Source organism: Xenopus laevis, chromosome 8S (genome assembly GCF_017654675.1).
Source record: "Xenopus laevis strain J_2021 chromosome 8S, Xenopus_laevis_v10.1, whole genome shotgun sequence".
NCBI classification, from domain to species: Eukaryota; Metazoa; Chordata; class Amphibia; order Anura; family Pipidae; genus Xenopus; species Xenopus laevis.
Window position 1 is genome coordinate 3,602,707 of NC_054386.1, and position 19,118 is coordinate 3,621,824.

Sequence of the window (19,118 nt, forward strand, 5' to 3'; positions counted from 1 at the left end):
AAAAAAAAATCGAAATAAAAAAGGCCTGCTGTCAAGTCATTCTCTTTCCAAGAACCGCTCCTTTAATGTTCCAAATAGAAATCAAACTTGGTTCTTTTATCAACTAAGATGGCTTATTGTTGAAGAAAGGCAATTAGGATTTCACTCCCTAGTATAGCCTCAATTGTAAAATGTGTTAAAGCTTATAAAATAAGTAGGTTAGAAATGCTCAAACATTATATTTTAATGTTATTTACCAGCCCAAGGCACAATCCTTTATCAGTGTAGATCTGCACCTCTAAATTTGCCCAGTATCTCCCCATCTTCTTTTCATATGATTCACTGCATATGCTCTGCGCTGCTGTGAGTTACCCGAGCTTAGGGACAGAATCACAGTATACTGTATACATTATGGATTGGGTTCGGGATTCGGCCTTTTTCAGCAGGTTTCTAATTCATATATACTATAGAAAACGAGAGCTGATTAATCACTTTGATTCAATTTTGTGAAGAAATACATTATATGTCCCTATACAGATGGTTCAGTGGTATGTACTTGTTGCACTAAATGCTGCAACAAGATACATTTTTTTCTATAGAATAGAAATATGCAAATTAAAAATGGTATGTATCCTACTACACTCAAAGCCCCAACTTTTCATGCATGTTGTATTACACTGCTTGCTAATGTAAACTCAATTTAGAAGGATTCTGATGCAAGACTCACAGTAAGGTTATAAGCCCGAACAGTTTTGTCTGCAGAGCAGGTGTAGAGCAATCCTCCAAATATTTGGATGGTATTTACAGAAGCTGTGTGTCCTTCAAACTTGCCTTCTGTAGGTTCTTCATCTTCCCCAGGTTCAGATAATACCTCTGCAAAAAAAAAAAAAAAAAAGCTTTATTTACTGCCAGACTAAATTGGTCATAATAACTTATTCAAGGTTTAAAACTATGAAACAAGAAGTCTTGGACCAAAATATGAATTAAATACAAACCTGTGCAATTTTTTGATCCATGGAGGGATACTCTCCGATATTTAGTTGAGCTAAAACAATAAGCAAAGAGTAAGTGGGTAAATAATGTTTGTAGTAAAAGGGGGTTAACAAAATCCGACATTTTCTCACTATTTTCTGAAAACCACTCCGATCAAATCTGCACAGACTGTTTCCCCCTATTTATCAATACATTTTCACGAACATTTCTTGTGCAGGAAAAGACTCTATAAAATCCGAATTGTACAAATTTTTCAGATTTGTTGGTGAAAACTGCAACTTTTCTAGATTATCGCCTGAAAAACCATGAAATCTTCGGATTATTGAACAAAATCCAGTGCAGATCAGGATATCTTCCAATTGTAAACGGGACATCTACCATTAACTTCTACGTGAACTCGGAAGGTCTGAGAGCGAGTACTTTTTCATTAGGACTTTTAACACCATTTTTTCCTACAAATTTATTTTTTTTATTTTCCCCCTTTAAAAGTCCGACCAGAAAGAATCGGATTACTTAAATCTTACAGCACATTGAAACACAAACCTTGTTAAAGACTCCTTCCTGAAGCTGGTCACAATTTCACTGGTTGAAGTCACTTCATTTGCATCTGAATAACTTTGCCTTGAGCTTACCACATTCATATTAAAAGGACTGTTTGGCTTTTCATCATCAGAATCACAATCGATTGGCACTACCTCAAACTGGCGAAGTGGAACTTCCACGATTTCCACATTGGAATCACTGTCATTGTTGCCTTTGGTTTGCTCAATTTCTTGAGACATAACATCAAGCTCTTGTTCTAGAGAAGTAGAGGTGCTGACAAGAGTTTCCTTTGAACATCTTCTGCTCCTAACTTTGCGCACTGGTTTGCCACTGCAGATGTCCTGCTCTGTGTCGCTAATCTCAAGAACATGTGCAGCACGTAATGTTTTCTTTTTTCGTAGCTTTTTCTTTTTCTTCCCAGCTTTGGTCTCCGTCACAATAAGGGTTGATTCAACTGGTTGCCCTGTTGCTGGACCTGTTGAGTTATTGTTTGTTTTTTGTGGACAGGTTGGCATAGAAAGTGCTTCAAGTGGAGGATTCTCTGTTAAAATTGTACAGTCGGAACTGTCTGTTTCCTGTTTGAAATTAACTGATGCTGGAGGTGGGGTATTTGAAATTCTGTGCTTTGGACGGGATTCCTTCTCGACCGTGGGTAAATTATTTGCTTGTTCAGAAAGAGATATTGCAGCCGTAACCATAGGATGCAAAGATGGTTTCTGCAGAATACCACCTATAAATATATATATATTATGTAAATAAAAGGATACCATCAGAAATAATTGTTCATGATATATGTATACAACATATATAACCAACCCTATTTCATTCGTTTTAGGTTAATAGCATAAGCATGAAAGAGAGCTTTTGCATTACTGTCTGAAATGCGTTTGAATGATTGCAGCATATAATAGGATTTTTTGATACTCACCGTTAAATCCTTTTCTCTGTAGTCAATAGGGGACACAGGGAACAGCTGGGGTTAAGCTCCACCCTCCAGAGGCAGGACACTTGAATGAATAATTAAGGGGGCGTGACCTAGGGACTGGCTTAACCCGGATGCTACGCCAACCTATTCAGTTTGTACCAAAGAGACTTATACACAATAGGAATAAACTAAAACTAGCAGAACTGGTAACTCAGGGAGTATTCCCTCATGGAGCAACGTGGTCAACATCTCGCCGCGGGACGGGAAGCCCTGTGTCCCCCTTTCAACTAAAGAGAAAAGGATTTAACGGTGAGTATCAAAAAATCCTATTTTCTCTGTCGTCTCAGGGGGACACAGGGAACAGCTGGGGACTTCACAAAGCAGCGCCGAGAACAGCAGGGTGGGATGGTGGGAGCGAAGAGATTGTGGCACTGACCACTGAACACCTTTTGGCCAAAGGCAGCCTCAGATGAGGAAAAGGTGTCCAATTTGTAGAATTTAGAAAATGTGTGAACAGATCTGGTCCAGGGATGCAGAGTTGCGCCAAGCCCAAGAAGTTCCCATTGATCGAGTAGAATGTGCTCTGACATGCTCTGGAGGAGATCTGGGGGAGGCTGTTCCCTGTGTCCCCTGAGACGACAGAGAAATTCGTTTTTTGTCCTGTAACTTACATGTCTTTGCATTCCTACTGCAAATCATTTTTAGACAATGCACAATTGTTGCATTCTTTTGAGGAGTAGTACAGCATATAAAAGATCAGTGCTGTCCACATCGTTTCACATTTTAATGCTATAACTTCATAACAGTTCCCCTGTTAATGATTCCCTTGGGAATTTAGTATATTTTGAGGTGTTTGAGATGGATTGTTTTTTAAAAATTAGTTGTGAGCACAACTTTACCTTGTTTGTTATAATTTAAACAGGAGCAGTGGTCAGCGCCATGTTGCAGCTCCCATCCTTTCAGGCTAAAGTCAGCTGATCCCACTGGTGTCCAACAAAAGGGCAACCAAGTTTGGGAGTTTTACTTTGAAAGCAACAAATAAGTTGCGGTTAAAACGTAGTCCCTTTATAAAATGTATAATGAAGCAACTGAATTCTTAATGAATAAGATGCGTTGAGTGAAGGACTGTCCATACCAGGGATGACTGACGTAGTTGGCCAGCTTAAAATATATTGCAATATATGGACAAACAATCCCTGTTTTGTTTAAAGGGTAAGGTATTTTTAGTAGCTGAAGGCACAAAATGTTTCAATGTCCTTAATATATTGATAATGGGTATTATGCAGAGGACCTCTTCTATTTGTCTATGAGATGGAGTGTCTTAACAGAATTGAAATACACAGATAATCATTTAATAATTATAACAAAAGCTAATTATGTTCATTTTTGGTATCTTTAATTATAAAAATGCTTACCGCTAGACATAGGGGATGTCACATGACAGTCTGCTGCGGTGCTTGTGTTTTTTTCTTCTCTTTCATGTGATATTGGCTCGCCTTTAATTACGACAGATGAATCAGGGGTAGCAAAATTAGGTGTTGTAACAGACTGAACTGGAGAAGGTACAAAGCTTCTACTTGGTGCCACACAAAGTGGTGTCTCCCCAGGAGAATTTAAAGCACTTCCAGGGGACACAACTGGTGTCTGTGGCCTAGGGTTGCATTCTTTGGTAGTGTCATTTGCTGGTTCATACGACCCTATTGACATAAGAGGCACACAGTATAAACACACACACACATATATATATATATATATATATATATATATATATATATATATATATATATATATACACATACATATAACTAGATAGGTGCATTCAGATAGCCATGTTAATGCCTAGGTGCTGGACAAAAATTCATATCTATAAAACAAAAAAAAACTTCCGCACACATAGGTCTTGAGTTTATAAGCCGAAACGTTGAAATAAATCTACCAGCTTTTTTTCACTTATCAAGACCTATGTGTGCGGAAGTTTTTTTTTGTGTATCCTGATTATTTGTGGAGTGCCGTCACCTATGGGATATTTGTATAATTTTACAGATTGGCACCCAGCACTTGGATTTTCACTTATGGTGTGCGTTCCATACTCGTTTGGACTATATATATATATATATATATATACATATATACACACACATAAAAACATATCTAAATTAATTTTGTTGCAACAGTATTCTCCATCAATAACAAAGGTGCTTTATTGGGAGGCCCTGTTGCTGGAGATGCCAAAGTAGCTCAAATCCATATAGAACACCCCACCACTAAAGGTAATCTTCCCTTCTTTAAGTGTAAGATGATCAATGAAAACAGCATTTATAAAATGTATGGTTAATCCAGACCCCATCTCTATTATGTGGTTGGCAAGGTTACTATTTTACTACTGATTTACAAATGTAGTTCAGATACATTCATATGCACTAAATTGTATATTTGTAAATGCAGTTACCCTGTAGTCCTTGTAGAATGTGAATACGCTGTGTTCTCATTTTATTCATTTCAAATGTGATCTGTGAAGAATAATAAAGTTATAAACAAAACTATGTCATAACTTATTAGACTTTGAACAGTGCAGTTAAAGTTTCTCAACCAAGTGGTATGATCAACAGATATTCAAATTGCACAATCCCAGGCCATATTGTGTTGAAACAATGATTTAGAACAAGCCAATGAAGCACATGGGCAGACTAGGGGCTATTAAAAAAAAAAAACTTCAGTAGGGCCACATGTTGCTAGAAGACTCCAGCTAGATAGCCCTAGTCTATTATTAAATCAAAAATTTAATAAATGCAGATTTCCATAGAAAAATTGCAGTACGTTGCACAAGATATGCAGTGGATGGAGACTGGATTCTAAAACTAGAAACAATAATTAAAGCTTATTTTTGATAAATTGCCATACATTTAAATAAAATGTTTTTGGAATTTAAAATGAGAAATAAAATCAAGTTCTCTCTGTTTCCAGTGCTATAGATGCCCAGAAAATAAACCAGATATAAACCTGCTGTTTTAGCACCAGTAGACGTTGAACTTCCAAATAGGCAGCTTGAAGTGCAGTTCGTGCTTGAAGAAGGTCATTATCCATGCTCAGCAGTGAGTTATTAAGATCCTCTTCTCTTAAAGAGATGCTTAGAAGTTGATCCACCTGTGATCGTTCTGTCAAAAAGAAACATTGTCTTAGGAATGCTGCACATTTTGAGGCATTTTCAGATGTTACGTCTGACATTTTTCTGATGTTGCAAACACAGCATTACAATACCCCCAAACCTTGCAAAAGAAATCACAGCATTGTAATCTGATCGTTCGGTCCCAGGGCCGAATTTTGGATTCACCCACTATCATCCAGCTGTTAGTGGGCATACCGGGTTAAAGGAGAAGGAAACCCCCTGGGCGCAAAACCCCTCCCCCTCCCCTGTGTTGCCCCCCCCCTCCTCCCCCGTGTTGCCCCCCCCCCTCCTCCCCCGTGTTGCCCCCCCTCCCTCCTGGCCTACCTGTGCCAATGCCCCTAACTTGTTACTCACCCCTCTGAGCAGGTCCTGTCCACGGAGTTCACAGTCACCATCTTCTCCCACGCGATCTTCTTCCTGCTTTGACCGGCATCTTCTGGCGCATGCGCAGTAGGAACAGTTACCGGTACGGATCTACTGCGCATGCGCCGAAGTGAAATCGGAAAACTTTGTGACATTCGGCGCATGCGCAGTAGATCCGTACCGGTAACTGTTCCTACTGCGCATGCGCCAGAAGACGCCGGTCAAAGCAGGAAGAAGACGCGCGTGGGAGAAGATGTCGCCTGTGAACTCCGTGGACAGGACCTGCGCAGAGGGGTGAGTAACAAGTTAGGGGCATTTGCCCAGGGGGACAGGTAGGCCAGGGGGGGCAACACAGGGGAGGGGGGGAGGTGTTTTGCGTCCAGGGGGTTTCCTTCTCCTTTAAGATCCGCTTGTTTGGTGACCTCGCCAAACGAGCGGATCTAATAGTGTATGGCCACCTTAACAGTCTTGTCCAGCTTCTGCCAAAATGCAGAAAAATTTTAAATTCCAATGACTTAATGAATTAATTTCTGTATAAATTAAGTGACATGCTTATAATTGCTTAACCTTACCTTTTCTCCCTCTGATTTTTCTTCTTTTCGTTTTTCTTTCTAAACTTGGTATTTCAGGACACGAAGTATCCTATAAGCAAAGCAAACAAGATTTGGAAAGATTTTCCTTTTTCCTCATATATGAGGAAATGGGGCTGGCGTTATCAAATGGGATCAAGACAGTATAACTGCAGCCAAATGTGAAGACAGATTGAGGTTTCTGTTTTGGTTCTTCACAGCACCAACTTAGCACAGGAGAGCAAATTCTTTTAACAAGGTAAAAAAATATTCTCCACCCCTACAGATGAATATTAATTAAAGAACAAAATTGTGGTGTCAAGTAAAAATTCTTAAAAACAAAGTTGAAGAGAAAACCCAAGCACAAGTGCTGTGAGAGACACTGGAGATTCAGTACAAAACAAACAGTAAACTTTATTTATTTCTCGAAGGAAAGGTTGATGTGAAAAAGATGCTGGAAGTTACACTGTGTTCTGCCTTCACCAAAGCATAAATAAAAATCATCCAAAAAAGATTAAACTAGATCCAAAGTAACAAAAATTGTAAACTAAGTAAAGCTCTGAAAAAGGAAGTTGGGTTTCAATTTGCAACCAAGAGCATAGACAGTATTACATATGATGGTCATACCCAAGGAGTGGTCTCAGAAATTCAGGTAAACGCAGCACTTCTGTATGTAAACAATAACATCTCATTCTCAGGGCCATGGTAAAAAGGGAGATTTGTTGCCTGCCGTAAATCTGTGCTTCTGTGGGCAAGAAATTTCCAGAAAATACCACCCCCTATCGGACTTGCCACAAGTACACCACATTACTCTCAGCTATTTAGCTCAACCAAGGGAAAAACGCTAAATATGTTCCCACTATTAAGCCAAATCAACACGAATAATCTGTTTTACTTTCTGTGATTCAAATGTTGGAAAAGGGGAATTTTTGGAAGATTTGTTGTCCACAGTAGTGCAGATTTATCACAGGCACTAAAGTTCCTTGTCTGCCAAGCACATTATTCTGATTTACATATTGAACAATCACAGAAACGTACCCCAGTTGCTCTTCTTTTCTTTCCAGCTCCTTGACCATCATTCAGTTCTGTGCCAGAAGTACAGCTATCAGTACCAGCATCCATATTTGGGCTGACAGCCGAAGCATCACCAGCACTTTGTTTCACATTCTCATTCGCACTCTGTAACGTGTATGGACAGTCTGTTGTTGAAACATTTTGACTCGGAGATATTTTAGTTAATGGGAGGTCAGATTGAGCATTAAAGCTAGCTGTAAATGATACAGGAACATTATCTTCTTCTTGCTTAAGCATGAATGTGGAACTTGCATTTGGTCCCATTTGTTCCGACGTGCCTTGGATTGTGGGAATGCGTCGTTCTTTACACGATTCAGATTCATAGCCATTAAAAATATCATAGACAGAGACTTTGTCTACAGCTACACTGCTTTCAGAGAGGCTCCTCTTCCTTGCACAGATGCCCTCCCAAGGGAAGTTTTCAATACTCAGTTCTGTATCCTCATCAAAGTCAAGACCTTCTTGTTCACTTTGAACATGTGCCACCATTTCTATACCAAACCTTAAAAAGAAAGAAAAGAAAGAAAAACAAGTATTTCTATGTGTTAATGTATTGGGTATATTTATATAGTGAATAAAGTACCCCCTATTGTAAAATATAAGGATATTATAAGTTACCGAGGAGTTTCATGACCATATAAAAGTACGAGGCCGAATGGCGAGTGTTTTTATACAGGTCATGGAACCCCGAGGTAACTTCTAATATCCTCATATTTTGCAACTGGGGGTACTTTATTTATTATAATACACAAGTTTCAGTGAGTCATGTGACAGAAATGACATCAGAACTCACCGTTTATAACTGATGACATCAGAACTCACCGTTTAAAAGGATATAATTTACATGATAGTCAAGGCTTTTGCGTATTATATTTGTATAATAAAAATCAGCAAGCTTTACTGACATATCATAAACTATAACTGAAAGCAAAACAAGAATATAACCTGAGAGTGAAATGCCAAAGCAGAAAAACAAGCCAATAAAAAGTATTATGTCGTGACCCTCTTTAAAGGAGAAGGAAAGCTAAGGAGGCATTTTATTGCCAATAGATTAGCTGCCATAGTGCAAGCTAGAATGCTATATTTATTCTGTAGAATGTTTTACCATACCTGAGTAAAAAGCTCTAGAAACTCTCTGTTTGTTTAGGATAGGAGCTGCAGTATTAATGTGGTGTGACATCACTTCCTGCCTGAGTCTCTCCCTGCTCTGTGCTCAGATTACAGTAGAGAAGGGAGGGGGTGGAGAGCAGCAAACTGAGCATGCTCACGCCCAGGGCAATGAGGTTTAATCTGAAGGCAGGAAGTCTGATACAGAAGCCCATGAGTACACAATAGAAGGAAAGAAATGCAGTGTTCCTTTTGACAGGGGGCTCAGAGCAGCATTACTTTGGGGGTTTACTGGTATATTTCTAATAATGCTTACTTAGTTTTAACCTTTCCTTCTCCTTTAACTGATGAAGATTTTTGCTTACTAAGGACAGACGACTTTGCAGCAGAGTTGCACGCAAGTTGATTTTGAGAGTCCCTATTAACTTACATAGAACTGCCTGAAAGAGTAGAATTGCTTGCTTGTTATACAAGAATACACTTTTCTTGTATATGGGGTACAGGGTAAAACGATATTCTGGCCCATGTTAAAACCTTGACTTGAGAAGCTATATTTAATTTTAAGATTATTATTCTTAGTCCAAAGATAAGATTTCATAAAGCACAGTACAATTATGGAATCAGTTATCCAATATCCTCAATTAGGGGATGTCCATCCCCCATAGACCCCATTTTAATCAAATTATTTCATTTTCCTCTGTAATAATAAAACAGTACCTTGTATTTGATTCAAACTAAGATATAATAAATCATTATTGGAGACAAAGCAACCCTAATGGGTTTAATTAATGTTTACTTATGAGTTTTTTGTTTAGCAGACTTAAAGGGATACTGTCATGGGAAAAAAACATTTTTCAAAATGAATCAGTTAATAGTGCTGCTCCAGCAGAATTCTGCACTGAAATCCATTTCTCAAAAGAGCAAACAGATTTTTTTATATTCAATTTGGAAATCTGACATGGGGCTAGACATATTGTCAATTTCCCAGCTGCCCCAAGTCATGTGACTTGTGCTCTGATAAACTTCAATCACCCTTTACTGCTGTACTGCAAGTTGGAGTGATATAACCCCCTCCTTTTTTCCCCCCAGCAGCCAAACAAAAGAACAATGGGAAGGTAACCAGATAACAGCTCCCTAACACAAGATAACAGCTGCCTGGTAGATCTAAGAACAACACTCAATATTAAAAATACATGTCCCACTGAGACACATTCAGTTACATTGAGAAGGAAAAACAGCAGCCTGCCAGAAATCATTTCTCACCTAAAGTGCAGGCACAAGTCACATGACCGGGGGCAGCTGGGAAATTGACAAAATGTCTAGCCCCATGTCAGATTTCAAAACTGAATATAAAAAAATCTGTTTGCTCTTTTGAGAAATGGATTTCAGTGCAGAATTCTGCTGGTGTAACACTATTAACTGATGCGTTTTGAAAAAAACATGTTTTCCGATGACAAGATCCTTTAAGGAATAGAGATCTAAATTATGGAAAAAAGCCCATTTTGGGAAAACCCCAGTTCCTGAGCATTCTGGTCCCATACCTGTAAGAAAAAAAAAAAAAAAAAAAAGGCTCTGCAATCAGAGATATTACACTTTTAAAGAGTATAAGAACAAACCTTGGTAAACCTTTGCCTAGTTCCTGCTTTTTCTTGGTTACATGTTCCATGACCTGTTCCCAATTTATACCCCTCCTTGAAGCATTCAGAATTTGTCTTAGAGTTGGTTTTAGTCCTGAATCTTTGTCTGTCTCACTTTTTCGATGACCGCTCACATTTCTAATCCGACGAGCATTATGAAGATTGGGCTCGGGAAGATGTGACCCTGTTTTGGTTCGAGAACTAATATGTCTAGTAAGATCCCTCTGAAATGAAGCAGGAAGTCCAAGCTTGCTTAACTCGGGTAATCGTGGACCTGATGAATTACCAGCACCTTTCTGTAGCTCAAGGTCAGCAACATTTTCAAAACTTTCAACATCGTTGCTGTCTTGACACTGATAAGTAAAGTAATTGTTGCCATCTTCTTCCTCAGGGCATGGCATGTACTGTGGCTTGAAGCTATCAATATTTGGTTCAACAGAAAATGTATTAGGATCTGATTTGGTGCACATGTCCAAGGTTTTTGTTACATTTCTTGAAGTGCTTTCAGCTTTTTTACTATTGCCATCATAAACCAGAACACGATCACATGGTTGTTTGTTGTCTAATATTGTACCTTTATTTGAAGAATTCTGCTTATGACAACCATTTCCCAATTTATCTTCAGAAACATTGCTTGCTTTTTGGGGATCATTTGATATATTAGCTGTTAAGCTTTGGTCCATTAAATCATTCCTGGGCGGAGAAAAATAATGACTCTGAACTGCCTGACTATTCCGCAGTAATTCTTTTGCTTTCTGCAAAACTTCACCAAGTGTTTCAACTGGTTCTTTTCCCCTGCTTTCTTGGGTACATTGATTGTTCTTTTGGATCTTAGAAGAGTTCTGCAATTTGAAAGTGGACCTGGTTTCTAAACTTAGTGCACTCAGCCTGCTCTGTCGCTCTTCAAAACTTATAGGGAAAAGAAGTTTTGCTATTTTCAAAGTATTTTTTCCATCCTTCTTTAAACTAGATTTAAAATCTGGAACAAAGCGTAGTGGTGATTTTAGAGATGGCATTCTAGTACATTTTAGACCAGCTTGGTCAGTCTTCTTGCTATAAGATCCATCAACATAAGTATCTGACTTAGCTTGATCTTCTCCAGTTTGGGGTTTTGCGGAGTTATCTACTTTGTCTGTATTTGCATCTGAATTACTCACTTCTGAAAACTGGAAAGGCAAATTAGCTTCTAAACCTTTTGGCAATTGCTGCAGAGTCTCGGTGCCCTTTTGTGGTGGATATGGAGCCCATCTCAGTGGTTTGTCTTCAGAAAGACCATTATTCTTCAAAGTACAAAGTGCTGGCTTTGATTTAGAAGATTTATCAGATACTGTAAACCCAAAAAGACTGTTATCAGGGACTGTGTCACTGGTGAAATCGTTGGCATCTTGTGAAGACACTTTATTTGCATTTTGAGCTTGACGAGCTGGTTGAGCAGCTGATTGGTGGTCCGATTTGCGGCCCATTTTGCGGTCCGATTTGCAGTCCGATTGGCGGTCCGACTTGCGGCCCAATTGGCGGTCCGACTTGCGGCCCGATTTGCGGTCTGAACAGCGGTCCGATTTGTGGTCTAAATGCCGGTCTGATTGACGGTCCGATTGGAGGTCTGAATGGCGGGCTCCACTTTTATCTTTTTTTTTACAGAGGGATCTTGTTTTGCAACCTGAATCATTATCTTGAGTGGAATCACAGTTTTCTAAAGGCATATTCTGTCCAGTAGCACCCCCAAATTTCCAGTTGTTGCTACTATAGTGATTATTTGCCCAGTTTCCACCACAGTTCATAGGAGGCTGGTTTGGAAAGTTTCCATTACCTTCTGGATACCAGTGAACATTTCCTTCTGTACCTTGATGGTGAGATGGTGAGCCCTCTGCATTTGAGTGCCAAGAGACCCCATTCTGACTATGGATCAAACGGTGATTCAATGGACCATTCATATTCCAACTTGCTTTTTCCCTAGGACCACCAAGATGCATGTTAGGATCAACAGTCAAGGCAGGATGCAAGAACTTGTCTTGCCTATTATCGGCAAAGCATTCATTTTGCCACTGCCAGCTTTTCTGTTTTGAATCACAGCGATGCCATGCTTGTGCACCCAGATCATTGAACGAGACACGGTTATCTTGTCTTTGCTGTTTGCCATCAGGCGTTTGCCCTTTAGATAAGCTGGAAGCTTCTTCTTGTCTATGAAAAAAGGAATACATATCAGAGAATCAGAATACATATCAGAATGGCTGTCAAAATTCCTTCAGCGGCTCTCCAGATGTTGGAAGATATGCAACATTTTTTTTTTTATACATTTTTGCAGTTTAACAAAAGGAAAATCAAAACAATAAGAGAAAATATCGAAGCAGATATATACAGATGTATATCAGGGGGTGATGGACAGAGGGAGAGTGGGCTACCAAGTGACAAGTCTGTTGGTCCTTATTATATTTACATCTTTAAAGTCAAAGATTCTCCAACCAGGGCAACCATTATATAAATAAAGGCTAACAGAAACTGTGCCAAATGTTTAATGGCCCTCATTCAAAGCATTTACTTTTACCTTTAAATGACACAAGAACTGTCAAAAGTTGTCTATGTCCTGTCCAAAGTGGTTGGGCCTCTACAAGTGAACACCACAGAGCGATTCTCTTCTGGCTTCTACTTTCTTGGAATTTCCTGGGAAAAAAGCATGCGCAGTTGAACAAAATAGCCGACTTTATAGTTAAAGTTTGGCTTTTTGTTCTACTGCAGCCGGACGAAGAAGGAGGAAGATGGAAGAAGATCGCTCCATGGTGCTCACTGGTATAACCCTGGGCCGGTGCAGTTTTCTGCTGATAGGAGCACGAGCACAGGGTTTCAGGTAAGTAAATACAATCACTTGGAGGTGCCGAACATTTGGCACCCCCAAGTGTATGAAACCTTTCCTTCTTTAACTGAACCAAAATCATGTGCCTTTAGGTCACATGATTAAGGAAAGTGAAAAGTGCAAGCATGCAGATTTTTCCCCCTTGCTTACGCTAATTTGCATAAACAAAATAGAGTTCAGATTCAGTTTAGAATTCCTGCCAAATCTTGCATGAAAGATGAAAAAGTGAATTAGGTGCATCCCTTATTAAAAACAAATTAAATATCTGCCAACATATCACAGTACAATTAAAAAAATAAATTAAAATAACACATTCCTAAAAAAAAACAAGACTATTAATTTAGGGCAAATTCATTGTTTATTCCATCAGGTATAACCACCTTCATAGACCATAATGTAGAGAGGTGACCTATAGACATAGCAAGTTATCTTATCAGCTATCATCTATGTGTGCCACAAAGAGAAAAAACATCATGGCCAGCACCTCTTCTATGTCGGGGGTGTAGTATCACTTTCATCCGGTAGCAATTGCAGGCCCTATTTCAACCCAAAATATACCCCTACTGTACCTGAGCAGCTGTTCTCCAGGCACACAACTTACCATAAAAGCCACACATACTCCATACTGAGACAGAGTATATATAGATTGTATAAAAATGCAGCTGTTTTCCTGTGGTTATAAGGTTTCGATTTTTTTCCCCTTAAATAAACAATCTGCTTCCTTATTCATCTGGACCCAGAACCATTACATTGGCTCGGTTGTGGACACACTTAGATGTTTTCGGCAGCTAAATCAGTCACATGTGCCAGCACCCGAGCTGAAAGAAGGACGTGTATGCCAGTATAGGGGCTGATTCTCTGCAGGCTAAAATCTGCCCTTGTGTGGCATTAGCCTTAGCAGCACATAAACCATGTATACTTAGCCTTACAATATTTTCATAAAGGACTTTTTCAGCTTACTGGATTTGAATCGCACATCCGTAGACTATAACCTGCAACAATTAACTTCTAATGATCTCTGCTGCCCGTATACGTTATTATATAATCAGTCAGTGCATGAGGAAGTGAAAAGGGGTCATAGCTTCGCATCACTTCCTGTAGTTCCTGTAGTTTTCCTGAACATTTGGCAAAATAAAGACAGATATTCCACGTGTCTTAACTTGTATGCTCTCTGTCCACTAAGTCAGTCGGAAAGCATACCCTATAGCAGTGATCCCCAACCAGTAGCTCCTGAGCAACATGTTGCTCTCCAACCCCCTGGATGTTGCTCTCAGTGTCCTCAAAGCAGGAGCTTATTTTTGAATTTCTGTCATGGAGGCAAGTTTTGGCTGCATAAAAACCAGGTTCACTGCCAAACAGAACCTCAATGTAGGTTGACAATCTACATAGGGGCTACTAAATGGCCAATCACAGTGCTTATTTGGCACCCCAGGAACTTTTTTCATGCTGGTGTTGCTCCTCAACTCCTTTTACTTCTGAATGTTGCTCTCGGGTTCTAAAGGTTGGGGATCCCTGCCCTATAGCAATGATCTTCAACCAGTTGCTCACCAACCGCATGGATGTTGCTCTCAGTGGCCTCAAAGCAGATGTTTATTTTTGAATTCCAGGCTTGGAGGTAAGTTTTGGTTACATGAAAACCAGATGTACTGCCAAACAGAGTCTCCTGTAGGCTACCAGTCCACATAGGGGCTACCAAATAATCAATCACAGCAATTATTTGGCACTCTCAGGAAATTGTTTCCTACTTGTGTTGCTCCCCAATTTTTATCTACATTTGATTGTGGCTCACGGGTAAAAAAAAGTTTGGAAGCCCCGGGTTTTTTTATGGCTGTGTAAGGTGATCTGTTACTACTGTCAGATATTAGCTGCAAATTTGGTTGAAGGTCCAGAAATGATTCTCTGACCTTGACAAGACCATCAGTATACTAAAAGGTTGGTTGGACTTCAGAAAGTTTCCTCTCATACAATTTAGTAGAAGCATTATAAAAGGTAACCCAGTGTGCAGTCATATAAATGTGTTCATTAGAAACATCACTTGACAACCTGATCTTCATATGATTATTATAAGGGTTATTACTCAATCGCAAAAATATGAAAGTGAACAAATATAGTTAAACGAACAATCTATTTTACATTTGATTTAGTGTATTTTATTATATTATCAGGTGTTTTGAGACAAGATGCCACAAATGTACTTTAAAACATAGTAGGTTATATAGCCAACGCATGCACGGTGATTTCTAGTAACCAGCTGGTGAAATAGGACACCATTATTGAATCCTACAGATTACCGGTAACCAGTGAATGGCAAGAATGTATCAGGATGAGTAAATGTAAACATTTATGGAAAGTTCAGGCTTCAAGTGGTCTAGTTAACTGTTAACAATTAGGAGGAGGACTGCTTTCATGAAATTCGTGCATAGCTGTGTGACAATAACATCTCTGGGCTAAAGTATATGCATATAAATGTGTTTGCAGATTTCTATTTCACATTTTTTACAGCCCTTTTTTTCTTCACTACTAGGTTTCCAATTTATTCCCACCATTATGACATAGTCCTTCCTTTAACATAAAATAAGAGGACCTCCTGCCATTGATTTAAAGGACCAGTAACATCAAAACATTTTTTTAAATAATGTTAGTATACCATGAAAAAAAAAAAAAAAACACCAAGACAAACTAAACTTTAAAATCGCACAGCCTTTATTAAGAAATAACTTACCAAAACTCCGCTTGCACTCCTCTTCAGAAAAGGCGATTCGGCGATCCATTGTGCTGCACTCGATTTCTCCTCCCTGCCTTCCTTATAGGAGATAGCCAAGGAAGAGAAATCTAGCATCGCATGATGGATCGTCGCTGTGTCGCCTTTTCTGAAGAGGAACGCAACCAGAGTTTCAGTAAGTTATTTACTAATAAAGGCTGTGTGATTTTAAAGTTAAATTTGTCTTGGTGTTTTTTTTTCATGGTATACTATCTAATTCTTTTTAAAATAATTTTGATGTTACTGGTCCTTAGGGGTCCCGGGTCAGCCCGCACATCACTTATATGATCACTGAGCTGCCAGACTGAAACACCAGACAGGAACATTAAAGGAACAGTAACGTCAAAAAATAAAAATGTTTTAAAGTAATGAAAATATAATGCAGTGTTGCCCTGCACTGGTAAAACTGGTGTATTTGCTTCAGAAACACTACTATTGTTTATATAAACAAGCTGCTGTGTAGCCATGGGGACAGCCATTCAAGCACAGATACACAGTAGATAACAGATAAGTACTACTATTGTTTATACAAATAAGCTGCTGTGTAGCCATGGGGGCAGCCATTCAAGCACAGGATACACAGTAGATAACAGATAAGTACTACTATAGTTTATATAAACAAGCTGCTGTGTAGCCATGGGGGCAGCCATTCAAGCACAGGATACACAGTAGATAACAGATAAGTACTACTATAGTTTATATAAACAAGCTGCTGTGTAGCCATGGGGGCAGCCATTCAAGCACAGGATACACAGTAGATAACAGATAAGTACTACTATAGTTTATATAAACAAGCTGCTGTGTAGCCATGGGGGCAGCCATTCAAAGGAGAAAAGGGTCAGGTTACATAGCAGATAGCAAATAAGCTCTGTCTAATGGTGTTATCTTTTATCCATTAGTTAACCTGTGCCATATAGCCGTTTTTCAATTTCCGCCATTGCTCCATAGCAGCTTGTTTATATGAACTATAGTAGTGTTTCTGAAGCAAACAGATCAGTTTTACCAGTGCAGGGCAAACTACATTATAATTTCATTACGTTAAAGCACTTTCATTTTTTGGTGTTACTGTTCCTTTAAAACCTGAAGCTTTAATCTTGGGCAAATGGTAAAAATAAAATGAAAAGCAACTTTAAAAAAGTGTCTATTTCTGGTGAACAATCTGAAAATAACTGAACTACAAAAGTGTTTGGAAGGTGAATAATCCCTTTGAGCAATCATCCTGTTGGTTGCTAAAGAGGTCTACTGAGGATGAAATAGCCAACACCTCAGACAGTACGACCATGAAAATTCTAAGCATAAAAACCAAAATACAGTCATAACTTACCTGTTTTGCTTGTTCCTTTGCTTTATTAGCTTGATGAGTTCCTTGTCAAAATATTGTTCCTCAGCCTGCTCCTTTTGTTTCTTTTTATCTTGGGCATGAACATTATCCTTGTGCAGCTGACTAGATATGTGCTTGGCATATGCTGAAAGACCCACCACAGTTACCTGGCAGACACAGCACTTATGGTTGCAGTCTCTGGGGAAAGAGGCAGAAGGAGGGGACTCAATTCTTCCAATTGGCATTGTTGGAAAAAAACAGGCTATGCTGTGTTTCCTCTGAGGGAAGGTCTCCTTAAAAAATATTTAGAAACTTAAGGCCCAGAGAGAGTTTAGTCAGTAGATACTTATGGTGAACTGTATCAGTTCATATAAAAACAAATAAAACCTTTAAACCAGGATAGATTTTTCTCCAACAATCAAGAGGCATAAAGCTTTTTTAAAACAACCAAAAAAAGTAAGAATTCTTCTTTAATTGTTGTACTAAAATCTGTCCCTCAGAGGATATACAGCATAGTGGAGGGGAGGCTGGGGCTTACACAGCTAGTTACAGCTCTGAAGCCCATTCATGGTGCCAGTTACTGCGAGCAGCTTGGTGACAGTTTCTACTTTTATTCCCTGCATCCAAACACTCCCCTACAAGCTCACAAAAGGCATATGGAGGATGGGACCGCAGCAAATTGTAGGAGAGTAACATGACCCCGGACAGCTGAGACACGGGCTAGAGAATGTCAAAACTGCAGCTTGACAGGGTATGATGAGAGGAGGGTGCCTAGAGATATGATATATAGAGATATACAAGATATGCATTATGCTACAGAAGATATAGTCAGTGGGTGGACGTTAGCAGCTGCACAGAATCACAAACGGCTGCATCAGTCCACAAAATCCCAAGTGCTGAAGATTATGAAATATTACACTTTTCTGTGTTGCATGCAATATCTTATGATGACAAACATTTCAAGAAATAAGAGCACAAATTGGTATACCCTTATGTATATATACTGTATATAATTCTTATTTAAAGGGGGAGGAAACCTAGTTGGCGCAAAACCCTCCCCCCCTCCTGTCTGTTGCCCACCCTCCCTCCTCCTTCCTCCCCCCTGGCCTACCCGTCCCGCTGGGCAAATGCCCCTAACTTGTTACTTACCCTTCTGCGCAGGTCCAGTCCAGGGAGTTCACAGACGACATCTTCTTCCACGTGATCTTCTTCCTGCTTTGACCGGCGCATGCGCAGTAGGAGCATTTCGCTGGTACGATCTACTGCGCATGCGACAAAAGTACTTCGTGACTTTTGGCGCATGCGCAGTAGATCCGTACCGACGAAATGCTCCTACTGCGCATGCGCCAAAACGCCGTTCAAAGCAGGAAGAAGATCGCGTGGAAGAAGATGTTGTCTGTGAACTCCCTGGACTGGACCTGCGCAGAAGGGTAAGTAACAAGTTAGGGGCATTTGCCCAGCGGGACGGGTAGGCCAGGCGGGAGGAGGGAGGGTGGGCAACACACGGGGGGAGGGGTTTTCCGCCAACTAGGTTTCCTTCCCCTTTAACCTTAACTATAGGTTGAGGTCTGACGAGGTCAGATGAGGGTTAAACATTTAGATTAGAGAAAGAAACCCCACCATATAGTTATTACTATATCGATACCGAGTTAATTAAAGCCATAAATTAGAAGACTAAAGTAGTTGATGATGATAGTGATAATAATATAATTATCACTATCATCATCAACTACATGAGTCTTCTAATTTATGGGTTTAATTAACTTGGTATCGATATAATAATAACTATTTGGTGGGGTTTCTTTCTCTAACCTAAAATTTTACACATT

At 39.4% G+C, this 19,118-nt stretch overlaps 1 protein-coding gene across 5 annotated transcripts in view; it reads right to left on the minus strand.

The window, feature by feature from the left end:
• The window catches only part of znf106.S (zinc finger protein 106 S homeolog), a 39,308-nt gene that overhangs the window by 11,448 nt on the left and 8,742 nt on the right, over window positions 1-19,118 (minus strand). For 4 of the 5 annotated variants that reach the window (XM_041574357.1, XM_018232218.2, XM_041574358.1 and 1 more), the window contains exons 5-14: window positions 17,293-17,487; window positions 10,336-12,537; window positions 7,577-8,114; window positions 6,542-6,611; window positions 5,441-5,595; window positions 4,890-4,950; window positions 3,856-4,137; window positions 1,516-2,245; window positions 975-1,024; window positions 707-852 (exon numbers count right to left, since the gene is read on the minus strand). In XM_041574357.1, the coding sequence (XP_041430291.1) occupies window positions 707-852; window positions 975-1,024; window positions 1,516-2,245; window positions 3,856-4,137; window positions 4,890-4,950; window positions 5,441-5,595; window positions 6,542-6,611; window positions 7,577-8,114; window positions 10,336-12,537; window positions 17,293-17,487 (4,429 nt within the window). The remainder of the gene's footprint in view (window positions 1-706; window positions 853-974; window positions 1,025-1,515; window positions 2,246-3,855; window positions 4,138-4,889; window positions 4,951-5,440; window positions 5,596-6,541; window positions 6,612-7,576; window positions 8,115-10,335; window positions 12,538-17,292; window positions 17,488-19,118) is intronic. The other variant, XM_018232221.2, reaches the window with a different exon arrangement.